The 19128-nt window shown below is 43.3% G+C and overlaps 1 protein-coding gene across 11 annotated transcripts in view; it reads left to right on the top strand.

The window, feature by feature from the left end:
• The first annotated feature begins 42 nt into the window (after positions 1-42).
• The window catches only part of SCAI (suppressor of cancer cell invasion), a 49144-nt gene continuing 30058 nt past the window's right edge, over positions 43-19128 (top strand). Inside the window, exons 1-5 of one of the 11 annotated variants that reach the window (XM_056351485.1) lie at positions 537-636; positions 841-885; positions 9879-9940; positions 14175-14276; positions 15967-16098. In XM_056351485.1, coding sequence (XP_056207460.1) covers positions 634-636; positions 841-885; positions 9879-9940; positions 14175-14276; positions 15967-16098 — 344 coding nt within the window. In that variant the 5' untranslated portion in view covers positions 537-633. Of the gene's footprint in view, positions 687-840; positions 886-3955; positions 5458-9878; positions 9941-9969; positions 12994-13475; positions 13659-14174; positions 14277-15966; positions 16099-19128 lie in introns of those variants that run through there. The other 10 variants (XM_056351487.1, XM_056351492.1, XM_056351486.1 and 7 more) reach the window with 10 other exon arrangements.

Here is a 19128-nt window from a genome sequence, read left to right as displayed (position 1 = left end):
GCCGTGGTAGCGGCCGCGGGTGCTGACAGGGAAGGCGGGAGGCGGTGGGAGGTGGCGAGGCAGCGCCGCCGGCCCCGGGGCACTGGGGCTGCGGCCCCTCGGGAGGCGGCGGCTGGTGCTGCTGCGCGCCGCTCCGCGCTCTTCCAGCCGCCACAGCCCTGTCAGAGCGGAGCCGGTGTTCTCGCCCTGGCCGAGGTGCGGGACTCTTACCCTGGCAGCGGTGGGAACGTGACGGCGGGCGGGGGTGGCAGCGGCCGCGGAGCGGGGCAGGGCCGTGCGCCCAGGTGGCCGGAGGGCCGGCGGGAGGGAGGGGGCGGGCGGGCCGGGCCCTGCGCGGCGGGACAGGCCTCCGCACGGTGGCGCCGCAGCACGCCGCCTCCAGCCGTATCCAGGCAGCCGCGCCGTGCCTCACCGGCCCCGCGCGGGAGGGCGGGGGGCTCCCGACTGACGGTCCGCGCCGCCAATCAGAAGGCCGCCTCGCCGTCAGTGTAGGCGCTCCCCCAATAGGAGCGGGAGGGGGCGGGGTAAGGCCGGCCCAGACTAGCGCGAGGCGGCAGCCGCGCTCCGCGCAGCCGGAGCCTTCGCCGCGGCGGCGCTGGCGGCTTTGCCCGGGAGTTGGCGGAGGCGGCGCGGATGGTGAGAGGGGCCGCCCGGCAGCGCCTGCCCCGCACCGGCCTGGCCTCCAGGTGCGGGGGGCGGAGCGGCGGCTAGGGCGGGTGCGGGGCGCGGGCGGGGCGGCGGCGCGGGCGGGCGGGCGGGCGGGAGCGGCGGCGGCGGCTGCGGGCGGCTCGGGGCAGGCCCGGCGGCGGCGCGCCCCTCACCGCTGTCTCGCCCCCGCAGAGCTCCCGGCCCAGCGGAGAAGCCGTGCGGCAAGCGCAAGCCCAGGTAAGGCGGCGGCGAGCGGCGTGGCAGGTGCGGGCGGGGGCGGCCGGGGCGGCGCGGAGCATCCCCCGGCGGCGGGCTTCTCCCGGCGGTGGCCGCAGCCGCGCCGGGGGCCGGGGCCCCGCGCCGAGGTGGGGGGCAGCGGGGCGGGGGTGCCGAGGCCCGGGCGTGCGGAGCCACGCTCGCCGCCGTCTTAGCTGCTAACGGAGAAGAGGAGACACGATGTGACACGTCTTCTGCTTAGGCCTGGATTCGCAACGTAACCGCAATAATTGCGGAGACGGCCCCCTCTTCATTAACTTCTCCATTCGTCACGTTATATCCCCTCTCGCCACCCTGCCTGCCCCCGCTGGGCAGGCCGTCGGTGTCCTGCACACCTCTGACAGGTAGCTGCTTTTCCGCATCAGCAAATGAATCCTTTTGCATGAAATATTGCTGGATTTTACAAGAGCTGTTCGTGCAGTGCTGGATATTCAAATTGCGGGTTTGACAGAATCATCATGGACTTGTCCTGATTTGAAACTTCTATCTTGGCAGCTCCCTCTTGCCAAATTCCTGTTTCCTCTGAGAAATGCTTTGGACAATAGGTGATGTGAAATGCCCTTGGGGATTGAAGCTGGATGATTGTTACATAGTCATCCCCCCGAGGTTTCTTGCCTGTTACTGGGTATAAAAATGTCAATAACCAAAGGCTGCCCCAGTTAAAACATTCAGAATCAAAGCTGCAGGTTTTCAGAGTCTGGGTCTAATCTCTCACTATGGAATGGGACCTGCTTTTGTCAAGTTTGAGTTGTACTTCTGTAATTCAACAGCCAGGCTCCAAACTTCTGTGCTTAGGCTGTCTCTAGGCTAAGCCGTTCTAGTCCTCCAACCTGCAAAATGGATCCCTTAATATGAAAAATCGCTGGATTTTGCGAAAGCTATCCAAACGCAATCCATAATTCTCAGTGTTTTGTCTAAGCTAATGTAGAGCAGCACTGATGGACCATAGGATGACTAAAATGCTAGTATAAGTGAGTCTCCCAGCATGTGTATGCTCTCACACCATTCCTGAGAGCAGCAAAGCTGTGGTGTTAATAGCAGCCTTTGGAAGGTGTAGAAGATCATCCTGGTATGGGTCTTGCTGTGGAAGTTTGCAGATGTGGTTACTGCCTGGTGCATCTTCTTACCTTGTGTGAACCCTGTTGCATAACAGTTGTAACTTCCCTTGCTCAGACTGTTGAGGAAGCAATTAAGAGGCATGACACCTGACTGCAGGTCATGTTAGTAGAAAAAGATGCTATGTTTTCAAATCAGATAAGTCAGTCTCTCCAAAGATGTTTCGATAAACGATCACAGTTTGTTACATGAAAGAAATAATGAGTCACTTAATTAGAAGCAAAGAGCATAATTCTCCAATCATTCTGGGCAGCCAGAATAATACACAAATGTGATGGCCAGATTCTTTGCTCCAGAAAGTATAAAAAACATTCATAGAAACTATATGGAGAGAATAAATATTTTGCTGTGCTACAAAGGAGATTGCAATCATTGTTTTATCTTGAAATATAGGTACAATACAGCCCAAAATTCAATTGGCGATCCACGTCCCTTACAAACACTGGAAGATTTTATCATCAGGATGACTAGCTGAGCTAAGCTCTGCGTGTAAGAATGATACAGACAGCAGCACCATGTTCTATGTTCACCATGCTCAGTTGAGAAACTAGATCTACAAGTGATCGAATGCGGAAAGTGCTTAGTGGTGGAAGGAATGCATAGCTTGCCTGTATTGTTAGCCATTTCTGTGTTACTATTTTATTTGGTGGAGGGAAGTAAAAATGGAGAATAACAATTCAAAACATTGAGAAGCTTATAACCCGAGTCAGTTCTGCACTGAAATTGTGTTGTCCATAACGTTGCACTGAAGGCATAGATTTACACAGGTGGGAGGACGGGGGCTGTAGCTCTCCCTCCTCTGCTGCCAGCGCCACGCCTGTCACATGATGTGACTGCACAGTCCTTTGCTCACACTGCAGCTGCGCTTGCCCTGGTGTGTGCCGGTCAGATTTTGCCTCTTTTTTTAATCAATTTTATTCTGGTTTAGCTCTGTGGGCTTTAAATAGAGTTGTTGATAAACTGATGTGGTGTGAATGGGTAATGAGTATTCATTTGATCATCTGGACACGTTAGTTGGCTTATCTTTTATTCTGCATGGTGTGCTTTGGGCAAGGAAGGAAGAGTTATGGTGCGAAAGTCTATTCTGAGGTGATATTACTGCCTAAATAGCTGAAATTTAACAGTATTTAAAAAAAAAAAACCCAAAACAACAAAAAACCACCAACTCCCCCTCGCCACCCCCCTCAGTGCATGATACAGCTATCAGAGTCTTATCATGGAAATCTGTGTGTTGATGTCTTTTTTTGCAGAACTTTTCGTAGGTGTTTTTTTTTTCATAGAAATGTTCAGTTGGAGCAACTTCTGTAAAAAAACAGGACCTGTACACGCAAAGTTCTATGATAATTTTCTTTGGTATTCTTGCATAAGAACGTTCTGCAGCCTTGGCTTTTGTAGCCAGGTTGTTGTCTTTAAGCACATAAGCTCTGTCCTGAATATGTAGTTTTTAAAAAGTCTAGAAACAGAGGTATGGAACGGGGTATGTGCTTTAGCAGAAGGAAATGGTTTAAAGGAATGGACCAAATTGTGTGTGGGAGCTGCATGGAGGGTCAAATAGAGGTCTTTCTATAAAGTATGTAAGTTAGTTGCCAACACAAATATTACCTAGCAGTTTACATGTGCTGAAAGAACGCAGTACAGTCCTGCAACAGGAATAGGATAGAATAACCATCAGTCTGGTTCCCTGAGGATGTCAGTCAAGAAAGGAAGTGTGTGATGCCAAAAAGCCTGGATGGAACAGCAGGTTTAGAGGACTCGTCGTTTGAAGTATTTTTAATTATTGCTATTATTATAATGGAACACAGGCTAGAAGCGGAGTTTTTAAAATATAATTAAAGGAGAAGTCAGCAGAGGGATTTCTCTGCTGTGTGGCAGAGGAATGGTCCAGGAGTAATTCCTGCTCAGGAGGGTGAATTCCCAGAGTGATGACACTCTGTGCAGTTCCCAAGCTTGCTGGCAGCTTACCACCAAATGCCAGTTTGGAGGGAAGAAGTGAACTGAGCAGATTAAAAATCTTTCTCTAGCTTGCACTTCACTCTTTTGTCAGAGTAAGGTTCCTGTTGGAAAGCAGCCATTGACACCTTGGCTGAGAATGCTGACAAGATGCAGAGTGTGATAACTGCCCTTCAGATTGGCCGCTGGCCTGAACTGCCATTTGGGCCATCTAGTAAATAATTTGATTTTCTAGAAAGAAGTCTCTCTGTCACATAAGCATCAAGCTATGTTGTCTAGCAACCATTCAGTTTTGAATTAATGAGTGTACATCAAAGAGTTAAAACATCAGTTGTTTTCTGAGGAAAGAAAGAAAGAAAAAAAATCCATCTTGTAACTCAGATGCTTTTCAGGAACTTGGCTGCTCAAGATGTGAGAGGCATGTGCTTTTCCGCCCTGCTTTAGGTGATGGCTTAGTTCAAGGGGGCCCAGATTTGGCTCAGTCAACAGTTGTGTTGGCGTCTTGCCATCAAATGTGCATAAAATGGAGCTGACTGTAATTCCCTCCTCGCTCTAACATGGAGGGGCAGCCCAGAGAGACCTGAGGCCCCGGTATGCCTTGCTGTAGGTTGGCTTGGCTATGAGAGGTATACTGGGATGTACGATCCCTGCAGTGTGAGCTGTTGTGTTGTTACTTGATTGTTGCTTTTGAGTCCCTGGGTTGTATTTTGGTGGCTTGTCATAACTAGTGGATTTCAATCCTTGTTGTGCCTGTGCTTCCAAAATCTATCTCCCTTCTCTCAGTGGCTTGCATGCTTTTCCAGATGTATGAGGTTCATATCTCATTTGCAGACTCCTCCTATGATTTTTGTGGCTTGTGTGCTTTGCCACAAAATCAACATAAAACACAACTGGCATTTTAGCTGCTCCAAGAACATTTTGTGTAAATAAACCACTAAATAGTTTAGCTTGTGAAATGTAAATACACACAGATCAGCCTGCCACAGCTGATAGTGTTTTTCTATCTTCCTTCTTCCCCTCCCACCCCTGCCAAGAGTAGGCTAGTCTGATGTTCTTTTTGCTATTGCTCTTTCATACAATGCAAATGACTACTAAGTACCATGTAGGTGGTGTGCAGGCACCACTACAGATTCATGATTTGAATTTGGATGAAACACTTGCATCCTCTCCCATGTTGCTTCTGAACCATCTTCTGGGGATTCCTGGACTGCGACGACCCAGAAACTCTGCTTTGGTCTGACTTTGAGCTTCAGCTCATTTTTAGTAGCAAACTAGTTAAGTCGGTAAGAAGAGCAGAGGCCCAACTGTGATGACATTTTTAGCCTTTGCCCTTTGTTCATCCTATACACAAAAGGTCACGAACTGCGGTGAAAGAGGGATCACAGAGGGCACAGAATGGACAAAGGTGGAACAAATTGCCAGTGGCAGAAACATAAAGAAGAGAAGCAAAAGTTTTGTCTTATGAAGGTAATTGAAAAAGGCCACATGTGTCCCATGGTGATATTGTGTCTCTTGTATTTAAAGTGAGTCTGCCTATAGTGAATGTAGAGGGTCTGCTGGAAAGGTGTGGCTTAGATGATCTCAGTGTAGAAGGCATGAAGGGACAATGCTCTGTTTCCGTGGTATGATAATGAGCAGATCCGTGATGTTCTGCAAGAAGAGGTGCCAAAGCTGCAGTTCTGGATACAGACAGGTATGCTTTAAGCAATAAAAGGATTTTTGAAGATGTGCAAAAAATAATAATAATGAAAAGTCTGATTCTATAGAATAAGCACTTATTTGAAGCTAAAATAGTAGGATTGACACTGCGTGCTGGATATTCAAACTGATTTGACTTGAAACGGAGTCGAATTGGTGGTGTTGGCTGCTTCCCTGCAGAAGCCTTGAGACTGTTCCTGTCGAGGTGTCCAAGGTATTGCAGAGGTGGCAGCTCACGTTAACTCTGAGGTCTTAATATGAGACAGTGTTTGCAGATCTTCTGGTATTCTGATATGCTGAGAAATTAACTACAAGTTTATGTGAAAGTATTAAACTTTCAGTTTGCAGTAAAAAAATAAAATTCTTGTATAACTGCATGTGCCTGCTGTCTGTGACTTCCACTTGCTACAGCAGTGTGCATCTGGAGAATTGCATGTATGTTTTTATCTTGTTTTCTTGTATATCCCCTTCCCTCTTCTTTCCCCTTTTTAGGAAATAAAATTTATGCAATTGCACACTGAGGCTTCCTCTTTTTTTCTTCTCCAAGCAGCTTTTAAGTCGCTTGTCTGATGTAACTGGTGTTGCTGTAAGGGGAAAGGTCCTGAAGATTGTATAGCAAGCAGTCTTCACAAAACTCAAAGGAAGTTGAAGGAGAGTGACGTGTTTAGTGCATCTATGAAAGGGAAGGACAGACAGAATAGAGTTGTTATACTTTGTAGGAGGCATCTGGCCAGCCCCTCGGCATGTGTGGAGCCCTGGGAGAGTTGAAGCAGTTCTTTTTGCTGTGTGGGAGAGCTGGGGTTATGGCGATGGGTAGGGAAAGATCAACAGGGCCACATGCAGGTCGGTGTGGGACCAGGCTTCCTCTCACTGTAAAAGAGAGGATGACTGCTTGTGCACAAGTGTGTGGGCTGGTGTCACAGGCTCAGTTGGGTTTGTATGTTTTTATTATTATTTTTAAATGTCTTCCCTGTTGCTTAATCATTAGAGAGATTACAGCTTCTGCAAGTTATCTGTAATAATGGTGTATTTTAGTAGGAAAAATACTTCCTTGGCGAATTCCCAACGGGAGTAGAACTAGTTGCATTTGCAGGTGATTTTCAGTCAGCCGCACTGCAATTTGTTTACAAAATAGAAGTTTTTCACCCTCTAGTTCAGGCTGCATTTCTCCTTAGTGCCCTTTTGAAATAAGCAAACATCCAGGCAGAGAGAACACGATTTGACCGGGGTTATCGGCTAAATAAAATAGCTACTTGCTTCTCTTACTGAAGTTATATTTTAAGTTTCTTTTTATTGTGGTGTTCAAACAAAAAAAGTCTCCAAAGCCTGGGCTCTGCCCAAGTCCTTTTCATTGTGTATTCTGTGTGCGTGTTTATACAGCAGTGAGCATAGCTGGTACAGAAACACTTGAGTTGTTCTTTAAGCTAGACCTGGCTGTTGCTGTCCTCCAGGACTGCACACCCTGCCAGGGGTCCCGGTGTAGTCTCAGCCTGCGCGCAGATGCTTCCCGCAGTATCTAAGCGAGCGCCTGTGAAAGGAGTTTGGTAGGTCTGGAAGAGCTGCAGCCACTGCAGTGCAGACATGCCCTGAGGTGAACAGTGGTCGGGGATGAGAAATGTCTGTATTTGGTTCCAGCTTCTACTAAAAACCTTGCAATAATAAATACATCCATTTTTTTTTCCTCCCCATAAAAAAATGGTCAGATGTATAACTACTCCTTGCTGTTGCCTCTGAAGTACTGACTCCAGCAGTCTGAAGCTTTCAGTGCGTGCCTGTGTGTATGAAGGGGATGTTATTTATTTATTTCAGCGTTGCTTGAGTAGAAGGGAGTGATGTTGTAGAAACTTCAGGACAGTGGCTCTCCATGGAAAATTAGGTATTCTGGTGAGAGGAATGAATTTGGGTTCTAATTAATTTTGTGTTGTCTGAGGCTCTGTCAGGACTAGCACTCTGAGCAGATTATAGGGAAACGCACAGATGGTTTTCCCAAAACATTCAGTATAGCTTTGAAAGAAGACGGGAGAGGCGAATATGCCAGTCTGTAGAAGGAGAGGCAAGTAGAGAGCAAAGGTAGATATCCTGCTTGATGAAGGTAAGATCAGATGTTTCTTGGTCGAGATTTGAGACATGATGGTTCCAGACTTTGGGTATGAATGATCAAGAGCTTAGTTATAGTTACGTTATTAATTTGCAGGTAAGAAATACATACCAACTGGGCATCTGGCTTTATATCATGTTTCCTTTTGGCAATGATGCTGTGGGAGATGTGTCAGAATGAAGAGTGAGAACTGGTCTCTTTGACTCAAGGTTTGAGACCTTTAAAATCCTGATAGATTGGAATGTGTTTTGCACCACTGGTTTCTGTGGAGAGCAGTTCTAATAATGTCTTAGTCTAGGGAAACTACCAACAAGATAGATGTGGAAAGTGTGTTTGCTTTGCTTTTTGGTTACCACTTGCATCTCTAAGTAAGGCGTGGGAAGCATTTGAAAAACAGAGTTTATATTTCTGTGTTGTGAGTTCCTGATTAAGATGGTAAAACCGCCCGTGAAACTGTGATTCGGGATGCAGTTATCACTTACCCTTATCATTAGTTCAGTTGTCTAAGCACATACTTCCTGCTCGACTCCAGAATTTTAATTTTAATCAGAACCTCAACTGTAAACGCCAAGCCAATTGTATTTCATGCAAGCAATGAAACTCCAGAACAGCGAGAGTTTAGGACTTGTAGTTGATATGGCAGTTTACTGTTCTGTATTACATCTTGTCACAGAAAATTCTGATTCCCAGGCTAAAGGTTAATCAATACAGTCAGCCCATCCTAGTTCACTGCTTGGTTTGCAGTTTGCTGTCTTCAGGTGGGTGGGTGAAAACAACCAGGAACATTTCTTCCAAAAACAGAGAATGCTTTTCCTCTCCCTTCTGTCCCCATCCCCAACATTAACCGTCCTGGATTGTCCTGTTAGATTTGCATCTGCTGTCCTGTTCAGAAGGTTATGTACGGGTTATTTAAAGGACAGGGCTGAAGACTCAATGATCGAAACAGCTGGAGCCTGCAATAAAATACAGATTCTCATTCTAATTTTAGCCAAGAAGCTTCACTGGGTCACATTGATCAGTTCTCTGCATTGTAATGAATTTGTTCCTGTGCATAGTGTGAAGGTTTCACATCCAAACTTTATCTTTGGAAGGCTGCAATGCCATGGAGATAAGTATTTGTAAGGTGTGTGAAGTCACCTGTTAATGACACGACAAGCGATGTGTTCTGATTTTTGGAAGAGTTGCTTCTGAAATATGTGCTCATGCTTATACTTACAAAATCATACATTTTTTTCTGGAAGTGATAGTTTAAAATACAAATGTCTAAAAATTTAAGATTAAATTCTCTTGAAGTATGAAAGACAGGTTGTATATCACATATGTGAAGTATCTGAACTCCATACTGCTTGTGTTCAGTAGTATGGTCTCCAGTTTCCTTGGTGAGGTACCAGTCTTTGTAGTGAGATTGTTTGCCTCTAGTCATGTAAGATGATAGTTTTAGGTATAATGCTGATGCTCTAGTGAGGAGAGAGTTGTTCTTTCAATTGACCATTTAGGTGAAGTAGATAAACCACTAATAGGTACTCACAGCTTTTATCCTCTAAGTACTCATGAGATGAGGCTGTCTGGTTGGAAGGCAGGAGACACTCAAGATTCCACAACTGAGCTGAAGCAGTGGGGTTAAAAAAGGTCAGATTGTACAAGTGGAAGTCAAGGTGCCATGTCCAGCCAACTCTGCTGTGCAGCTCTAGGAAACTGCTCCTAATTCTACCTGTCCTTACTCAACAGTGTTTATACACTCCTAACTTCTTTCTGCCTGTACAGTATGCCATGCAGTTACAGTATCACTAACCATTCAGTGGAGCAAGGTTTTACTTCCTTGTAAGTGTCAGGTGTGATGTTGTGACTACCCTCTTCTACCAGGCAGCAGATTATAGTGATCCTGGCTAAGTGATAAAGTCTGGCCAAGGTGTGTGTGTAATACGGTTATTTAACATATCTATGCTTGACTTTCATTGTCAGCTTGATTTCCTTGAACCAGAGTATTCCTTCACCGTTCACAAAGCGTGTCTCGCTTAGCAAGCCCGAGTCCCAGTATAGGACCAGTAGGAAGTGCATACTGTTGACTTCAGCACTCTTTTTTCCCTTCCAGCTGAGCCTGGAAAACCTTAGCCAAAAGACGGCAAACCACAGGGAAGTGGAAACGTGTGTGATGTAAGTGACACATAACTTTAAAAATACTGGCTAGCATCATGAAACTTTCATCCGTTTCCCATACCCCTCCTCCTGCTGCCTTTCAATTCCAACTGCTTTGCATAGTCTTGCCATCTTCTGGGGTGCCTGTAAGTTCTTCTGTGCTGGGTGCTGCAATGAGATGAATTTGCTAAATCTATTAATGTATTGTACTAAGCAAACCTGGAATTGTACATTCAGAGAGACTGTGTTGGAAAGAACCTGGCAGGCGAAGTGCAGAGCTTGGCTAGCACAATTTTTCTGCCTTGTATGGCCTGAGGAGTTGGCAGAATCTTTGAGAGAATAATAAGTTCTGCTGGAAGTCACCATTTTCTGACTTATTTTAACAGTCTTTTAAACGAATGTTTCAGTATCACCTTTTGCAGGCTCTGGAGATCATTTTTTAACATGAGCTGCTTCAGAAAACAGAAGAAAAATTGTCATGCAAAACAGTTCAATAGTTTCATTTGCATGAAAGAAAACAAAAAGCATTTTCAAACACAAGAACAAAAAATTAAGTAGGTAATACTTCTGGTATAGCTGGGCTGTCAAAACTGGGAGAACTGTCTGCAGAAGAGGAGCACAGATGTGTGGGGTTGCTTTCAAAGAGGAGAGGTCCACATGTGGATGTACTGCTGGTTGCATTTTATTTATATTTTTCATTTGCAGCTCAGTAGTCCCCAAGGAAAGGGCGATGTCAGTAGCTATATTCCTCCCTTTGCTGTGCCCACTTGCTGTTTCTAATAATAATTCTTTCTCCTCTCTGTAATGCTGCTGCATTACAACACCGTCTTTAGTGCAGGGAAGACCTCCTCCTTTCCTGAGCTGCTCGTGATAGTAGTTCTTCCTTTGTACAGCACCAAATACCACCCCCTCCGGAGCATAATAAGCCAAAACCAGTGCATGAGGGAGCTAATTTTATTTTCCTTCTCAGTCAGCTGGAAGAGCCAGCTTCACCTATAATTTAACGTCTCCTGTTGTCCTTTTCTTTCTATCTTCCCATCTTTCCTTCATATTCAGGCATGTGCTGTGGCTGAGTGAAACCAGGGTTTAAATTGCAGCAGCGGCTGTCACATGTCTGTAACGAAAATGCTTCTTTGAATTTGAGCTCTGTGGAAGAATTACGTTCTGGCAGCTTTTCTAAAGATATCTCACAGAAGGAAACTGTCATGCTTATTACTACCTCACTTAATTCTTTGCTGCTTTTATTTCTTTCTTGGTTGAAACCCTTATTTCTTTTCCTGGTTATTTTTTCCTAGAAGGAAAACTGTTTGCCCATGATGTGATTCAGTCTGAATATTTTATAATGTATTTTCTGTATGGTGTTATTTTATAATCATCACAAAGATACATTTGACATGTAGTGAGTAAGGACCCAGTCCATTCTGAGCAGGACTCATGCTTACAGTTAAAAGTGTAACCTTTAAAGATTTTTCAGTAGGACTTTCCACAGTACTGTGTACATGTGTAAATACACTGGATAGTTTAGAAGTGCTCCTGTTTTCTGAGTGTAATATGTGGCAGAGCCAGAACATGCCTTTAATTATCCTGCAAGAGAGTGGAACTTCATCTCATGCATTGTCGCTGTCCAAAGTGGATTATTTGGAGCATACCTGTTCTGTCATCCTGGAGGTGTTATGTCTGTTGCATCTATTCTATCCCAGAGGCAATTGTGCTTGCATCTTCAGGTCATTAAGAACAGAGATGGTTTCATAACTGTCTGGGTAACTAAGGTTTCATTTCATTCTACTTTTAACTGTGATTTAGCTGTTTTATTAAGAAATAACCCAGAAACAAAGAGGGCATATTGAGGCTTCTGCGTTTAATTTATTATGTACTAATGGAGTAGCTTTTCATAAGCACCCAGAATCTTCTCCATTCATTCTGTTCAAGTGTCTTATGGTCACCTCTCTCCCTCTAGAAGCATCAGTAGAAAATGAGATTAATTTTTGCATCTGTCTTACTGTTTAAGTGCTTCAGCTTGAGTGAGAGGAATACCATCAAAGTGTTTGGCAAACAATGAAGTAAGGCTAAGCATGCCTGAAAAGCTGGTAGATAAAATTTTCAGACCATGATCCAGGACAGAGTTTTTTGAGTTACTCAGAGTTCTGTTCAAAGGTCATTCTAGCGTAAGCATTAAATGTGTAATTCAAAGCATGCTGATGAAAGTATGCACTGAATGTTTTATTCCACATCTAACATGGAAGTCTTTCTTTTATGTGATATGAGATACATATGGCAATCCAGATTAGAACTGGGTTGAAGGCATATTTGGAGTGCTGAATGGTAAGGATGTTTTCACAGCAGCAACTATTGTTATCAGTTTTTTTAGTTTACTACTATTAGCTGTATTTCAGTCTTTTTGTATCAACATCCTATTGCTGAGTACTGGTTGTAATGGAAGTTAAAATTGGGAATAAATTTAGAAGTTTTAGCAGAAGTTCTGGGAAAATTTTGCCATCACACACATGCAAAGTTTGAGGTGTAGTACCATAATGATCTAAGTACACGTCTTTGTTTTAAACCACTGTTTTGGTCATGATAGGTAATAGTGCTTTACAACGATAATCTTCCATGGAACACTGAGCACATTCCATGTTTGCGATGGTCGTCACCTGCTTAAATAATATCAGATGTTGGGGTAATAATATGCATTGGAACTGTTGAATTTTTCAACACAATCTAGTTTTTATTGTCTTTGCTAAGTTCACGTGACATACAGTTGTATCAGAAGTCTTCTATTGTTGTAAGGCAGGCAGGTCCTCTATACATAAAACCCAAGGTTCCTTCTTGCAAATGAACCTGAATTTTTTTTTTAAGAACTCATTTTAGAGGACACAGGGTTATTCCTTCCTTTCATATCTGTGTTTCTGCTACTTCACTTTTTGTGGTTTTTTTAGTTTTGTGGTTTGTTTTGGTTGGATTTTTTTTTCTTTAGGTCTCTGCTTTTGGTGCTTGTGGCAACTTCACTGAAGTGGAACTTGATCAGACATTTATGTTTTGATCTCTAAAGCAATAAAAGCTGAAGCTTTGATGTATGTATACACATGTTGGTGTATGTGTGTTTTAAGATTTCAGCTTACTCAGTTGTACAGTGATGATGTAATCTTGCAGGTACTGTAGTTTTATGTCTTCTATGTGGAATGGTCTGTTTTACCAGTAGGGATTCTCTTCTGGAGAGAAGTTCGAGTGACTGAGACTTAACTACATTTCCTCTTTTTCAAAAAGTAAATCCCTGACTATTCTTTTAAGTGTGCTCCTCTTGCATGCTGCTTCATCCAAGTCTCTGCCTCCTACTCCTCAGCTTGGCTATATAATACCACATTTTAGCCTAAACTCAGGCTACTGGTTGCCTTAATACCATCTGTGTGGCTTGATTGCAACAATCATTTTTTTCATTTCTGAACCTGCGAATAAAGGAAAAACTGAATGTGCTGGTGGAGCGTCTCCAGGGTACGCTAATTTTTCAGGTCTCTATGCAGTGTCAGAATGCGCTTAAATGTGGTTTGTTTCCTAGGTTCCTTCATCAGCAGTCTCTGATAAGAAGACAGGTTGTCTCTCTGCTTTTGGCAGTTTCTTTCCATGAGCAGAAAAGGTTCTTTTGCCCTTTGCTTCAGTAGTAGGTCCAAACCCATGTGCCAACAGCTGTATTGGGAGGCTGACCATACAGAATACTCTCCAATATTTTGTTTTGAGTTTGGTAATATATCTTTTTTTTTTCTTTTCTTTTTCTTTTCTTTTTTTCCCTCTCAGTTTTCTCACTTTCCGCAAACTAGTATTATGCTAAATATTTAAGAATCGCCTGGGCTTGGAGTAGGCTTTCAAAATACACCTTAATTGTCTATAACCTGAAAGAATTTTTTTATCTCCTTTCTTTGCAACAAGTATTTTTCCTGTTTTCTGATACCTTTCAGGTTGGCAGGCAATGGATTTTCTAGCATATCTTTTATTGATTGCATAAATGGCCGTCTTCACAGTGGGTCTAGTGGACTCCCTCAGCGTGAGAACTGCAGTTGTTTTTGCTTGCCTGGGCCAGGGCTAACACAGATTCAGTTGGCCAATGTTGGCAGTGGTTGGGGGAGGTGGATAGTATAACTTGAGGGTAGCAGAAAATAAAATTGGCTTTACCATTAAATTAATAAAATTATATACAGACTGTATGAGATATACTTTGCAATTTAAGCAAGCTCTTCAATTTTTGAAAATGTATCTGAAGCTGCTCTAGAGTGCCTGGTCTACCACAGTGGAGTGCTGCAGAATCAGAGGGCCTCGCCGCAGGATTTAGGTCACCCTTGCTGCGGAGCACACACGACCTGGGGTATTGTCCCTCTTCCCGAAATTCCTGAATCACCTCCTGGCTACCTCTGACATCTGCTTTTTAGCTGTCACTGTTCACTTCGATTTCATACATTGGTGCTTTTCATACATTGGTGCTTTTAAGTATTCAGTGTTGTTTGTTTCATGCTGTGTGTAAATGCTTAGGGATTGCAGACACAGGCTGGTCCTCACAATACTCACGTCCTGCTTGCTAGGCTCACGCCAACAGCTTTTGACATCTGAGTGGTGTCTTCTGAACTCTCTTTCACTGTCTGGCACCCATACTGCAGTTACCTGACAATACATAGATACTTCCTACCTTTTCCTGGAAGGCTTCAACAATAGTTTGTGCAGTGCACCCCATGTCCTTGCACTAATACTCTAGTGCACTGTCACGTGGGTGTGTAAAAGACAAGTGAATGTGTGCTGCTACCTTGTCTAAACGGGGAAATCATGAAACTGCTTGGCTGGCAGGAGATGCTCACTAATTTATCCCCAAAAGGTGGTGGTGATGGGTGTGTGTGAACTGCCAATTCCTTCTGCGGTAGGCATGCAGCGTTTGTTCAGGAAAGTATTTGGTTATTGTGAAGGTTTTTTGTGACCATTGATGAAAGATGCTTCTGGGTACTTCCCGGTGACTGTAGGGATTAGCCTTTGCCAATGCCTGGCTTGAATTGGGACTTATAGGTAATTATTTGTGCAAATAGCATTCAAACAGAGTTTCTGCACAGATGGAAACTTGTTGCTTAACAAAAGTGCTTACCAGGGTAGAGAAGTTGCTGAAAGTAAAAGCTCTGCATTTGCCCAGTTAGAGGTGTGTTTATCTTCCACTAAAATTCTTCGAGAGCACAGAAGAGCTAAACTGGCAGCCATTTTCAGAGAGAACATGTTTTGTTGCTGCTGCCGATAAATCTGTAGCTTGCCTTAGGATGATCTAAAGGATAACTTTATATGTACGTATGTTTAAGTAAGCTTTTAAAAGCCACTCTGCCTTTATAGGCTTTCATATTCCCTTACTTATTGAATACTTGTATTATCCACATTATATCTTCGGTTTTTGTTCAGCTGATTACTGCACAATATGACATTTTGCTCCTATGAACAGTAAAAATAGATCTGCAGGTATAATTGTGGGCAGTGCAAGCCATGGAATTAAACAGTCATGAGGAAGCGGTAAAGAAGCAGGGTATTTTTTAGCATTCTGTCTAAAATTGCTATATTTTAGCATTAGGAACTAGTGAGCTACAGTCTTCAGCAGTTACAGAAGAAAATGAATTGTAAATGGAACTGAGGCTAGTCTCTCTAAATATGGCTGCAGGATAAACACCTCTGCAGAAAGGCAAATTTAGAGGTTTCTTTGTCCAAGTATGAAACCCAAGTACTGTTTGTGTTACAGTCCTTTTGTTGGCAGTTTTGTGTTTGTGAAGATAGTCCTCCAAGTTATTTTATTTAATGACTCTTGTGCCACTTTTATTTTTAATTTTGCTTTGTTTTAACTAGTGCATTGTGCAATAATTAGTCTAATGCTTTGATTCTCAGCTGTTACTTTTAATGAGTCTTGAGAAGAGTTACCTGTGGGAGAATTGCATGCTCTTTGTTGCCATCCCCATGGAACCGTACATGCATCTAATCTGGATCAGTTCATAGTAGCCCTCAATTTTTGAGTAATATGGCTATTTTCTTCTTCATAGGACTGAGTTTGCCCTAAAAGAAATCATGTCATCAGGAGGAGCTGAAGATGATATTCCTCAAGCAGAGAGGAAAACAGTGACAGACTTTTGCTACTTATTGGATAAATCTAAACAGCTATTCAATGGCTTAAGGTTAGTGCATTTTTGACAGTATTCCTTCAGAAAAGCATTGGAACATACACTTTAGTATGTGAGTGATGCTGAAGTCAGTTGTACAACTAACGTTTCGAACTCAAACCCAATAAATTTGTTTAGGAGATGATAAAGCTATGTATGGGTGGTTTTGGACCATGTATGTAAGAATGTCTGCAGGAATAGATGTTCATGCATTTCTTCTGAGACAGTAGGGAAGGAAGTGTGAGAAGGGCGAGCTAAACATCTCTGTCGTGTCAGTTAACAGTAAACTAGAAGTTGGAAATTCTGTTAAATTGATTGAATTTGTACTGGAGTGTTACAAAGTATGCAATTAAAGACTTAGTGCGGCTGTGTACAGTCAATGGCATGCAAGTCCAAAACCCCACAGTCTCTGTACCAAAAAAAACCCAACCAAAAAAAGGGATGAAAAGGATTGACCTAGGTGGGAAAAAAGCGGGGAGGGAATACTTTGGAGAAGAAATTTAGGAAACATCCAAACCATAGCCTGTATGTGTCTGGTGAAACATGCTTAACTCGAACTGTAGAGAAAGGTGAAATCTGCATTTATCTACAAAGCATCTGCAATAACATCTAGAAAGTCTAGCTGTTCTAGCAGCACCAATAATAAGGGGAATAAGAGTAAGGGGAGTTCAAGGAAAATAGTTCATGTTTGGACAGTGATATAGGCATCCTGTTTATGTCAATATAGGCTGAGTTAAAGATTACATATTCAAGAGCTGTTTTATTTGTAAGGTTTGCTGTAGAGTCTCTTAAGCAACATGGGTTTTAGCTCATCTTGTTGGCAGTTCAGCCTCTTCCTGGTCTCTGAGTAATACTCTATGTTTGGGCCCATATAGCTTGCTGTTATTCAAACACAGATGGTTAGCAAAGATGTTTTTAATTCCTCTGCCCCCTGCTATTGATAATCCTTTCATGTGCTTTAGAAGTTGATTACCAAATCCAAAACAAACATTTTGTGCTCCAAAATCTGAATGGTAAATGGGCAGTAGAGACAAGGAGTTCTTGGTGATTGCATTTGACACCCCATGAAACAGAGTTTGAAGCAAAAAGACCAGAATCTTGAGGCCAGGATTTCCAGGACCATATATGCCATTACACTGGCTTTCTGATACAGGTTGCTTGAAATTTTGTCCTGAGTCACCGAAGAGTACAAATTAACAGAGTTCATGTCTGGATGCGTGGTGTTTAAGTTCAGATCCCAGAGATGGCAGAGTACCTACAGCCATTCTGGTTTGTCCTTTGGCCATGGAGGGAGTTAGTACTTGTAGCGGATTTCCAGATGAGAGATGTAGTTTCTGTGTACATCCATGGTATTCTGCAAAAAAGAAACATTCTTATCCAGCTAGATGAAAAGAAAATGGAAAATACCTTTGGATTAAATTTGGGTAATAAAAATTGAGAGATGGGCTTCAGCAGCTGGCTCTACTGTGTGAAAATAAGAATGTACCAGAAAGGGGGCCTGCCTCTGTCCTTACTTGGTACAATTAATGTAGTTGCTTCTTGCACTGAACTTGACCACTCTTTCACCTACAAGGCCTGTGATTGTTATGGGCATAATGATTGTATAAAGCAGCATTATAATTTTCAAGTATCTCCTCTGTTAGTGCTTGTTTTCTTCTGGGTAGCTCACCTGGAAATGACTTGGCAAGTATCCTAATTCTTAGTCCAGTTGTTTGCTTTTTCCGTCTAGCATAATAAATGCATTTGATGCATGCCTGCCTTCTGTTCTGAGATGATGGTCTTTGCTGCTGTTTTATGCCATGCTCTTGTCCCTACCAAGTTTCATGGAAAAGAAGTGATGGGGGAGGGAGAGGAGAGCAATGATTTCCTGAAACCTCCTCTGGGCACTTCAGCTACAGGGAACTGAGCCTATAGCTGTGTTGGCAGCTGCTTAGCTGTTGCTTCTGCCAAAAATGCAAGGGCTCAGCCTGCCACGTCTTTGTTTCAGTAGCATTTCCTTCCTCTCTTCCCAATACAGATGCCAAATACAGCATTTGAGGAAAACATATGATGATCTGCCAAGGTTGCTGCTCCAAAGTATACTTCATGCTCGCACTACCAGTGATACCATCCTTTTGTGGCCATGTCTGCTAGAATAACTTATTGGGGAGGTTGTCTTTCTAGTGTCTGTACTCCCTTTTTGAACACCCTGAGCTGTAAGTTAGAAACAACTGTTAATGAAGTATGTTCCAATTGCTCTCTTCTTTCCTTTCCCAGCTCCCACTTGCTTTTTTCATGGAAAAAGGCTGCAAAGAGGGAGCGTGTTAGGAAGCAGTTTTTCATGGTGTACTGTTACCACTTATTATTTTCTTTCTAATATTCAAAAGTGCTTAAATGTGTTCAGCATCACAGAGAAGCTTGAAACTTTAAGAAATGAAAAGTCTTTCCACATTTATCATACTTTCTCAGATTATAAGGTCTTGTTCATTGTGCAGGCTGCAAGAATCACTGTCCTTTCACGGAAAGAGGTGATAGTGTTTAACCATTCATTTTGTAGACTTCTAGTAAGATGCAGGTTGAACCTCTTAGTTTTTTTCCATGCTGCTGATGCTGATTTAGAAACAACAGGACCCTGTTACCTTCAGGTAATGCTGCAGTAGTACCCTGCAACGTACTCTGTCTGGTACTGGGGAGGGACTGGCTTCTCACACTGACTGCATCAGGAAGGCAAGTTACTCGAGTGCTACTGGTGTGCTTACTGTCTTTGTGGTTTAGGAGAAGCGATGGGGAAGCTATGCCACGGTGCTGTTGTCCCACTGCTGCTTAGGTTCTGGGAACAGGACCCTGTAATTACTACAAGGCTATGAACATAAAAGGAAATTGTCTTTTTTTATCACCTGTCAAAACTGTGAATGTATTTAAAGCTCTGAATGTTAAAGTTGCAGTTATTGTAACCTTCCTTTTTGAAGTGTACTGCTGAGTCTGTAGGAGTTTCTCAACATCTTTATGTCTCTGGAAGTTGTCCCCATGTGACAACTTCCGTGTGGTGCTGGCCAAACAAACCTC

Source organism: Falco biarmicus, chromosome 9 (assembly GCF_023638135.1).
Source record: "Falco biarmicus isolate bFalBia1 chromosome 9, bFalBia1.pri, whole genome shotgun sequence".
Taxonomy (NCBI): Eukaryota; Metazoa; Chordata; class Aves; order Falconiformes; family Falconidae; genus Falco; species Falco biarmicus.
The sequence above is the reverse complement of the archived record's forward strand: the minus strand, read 5'-3'. Positions and strand labels throughout refer to the sequence as shown.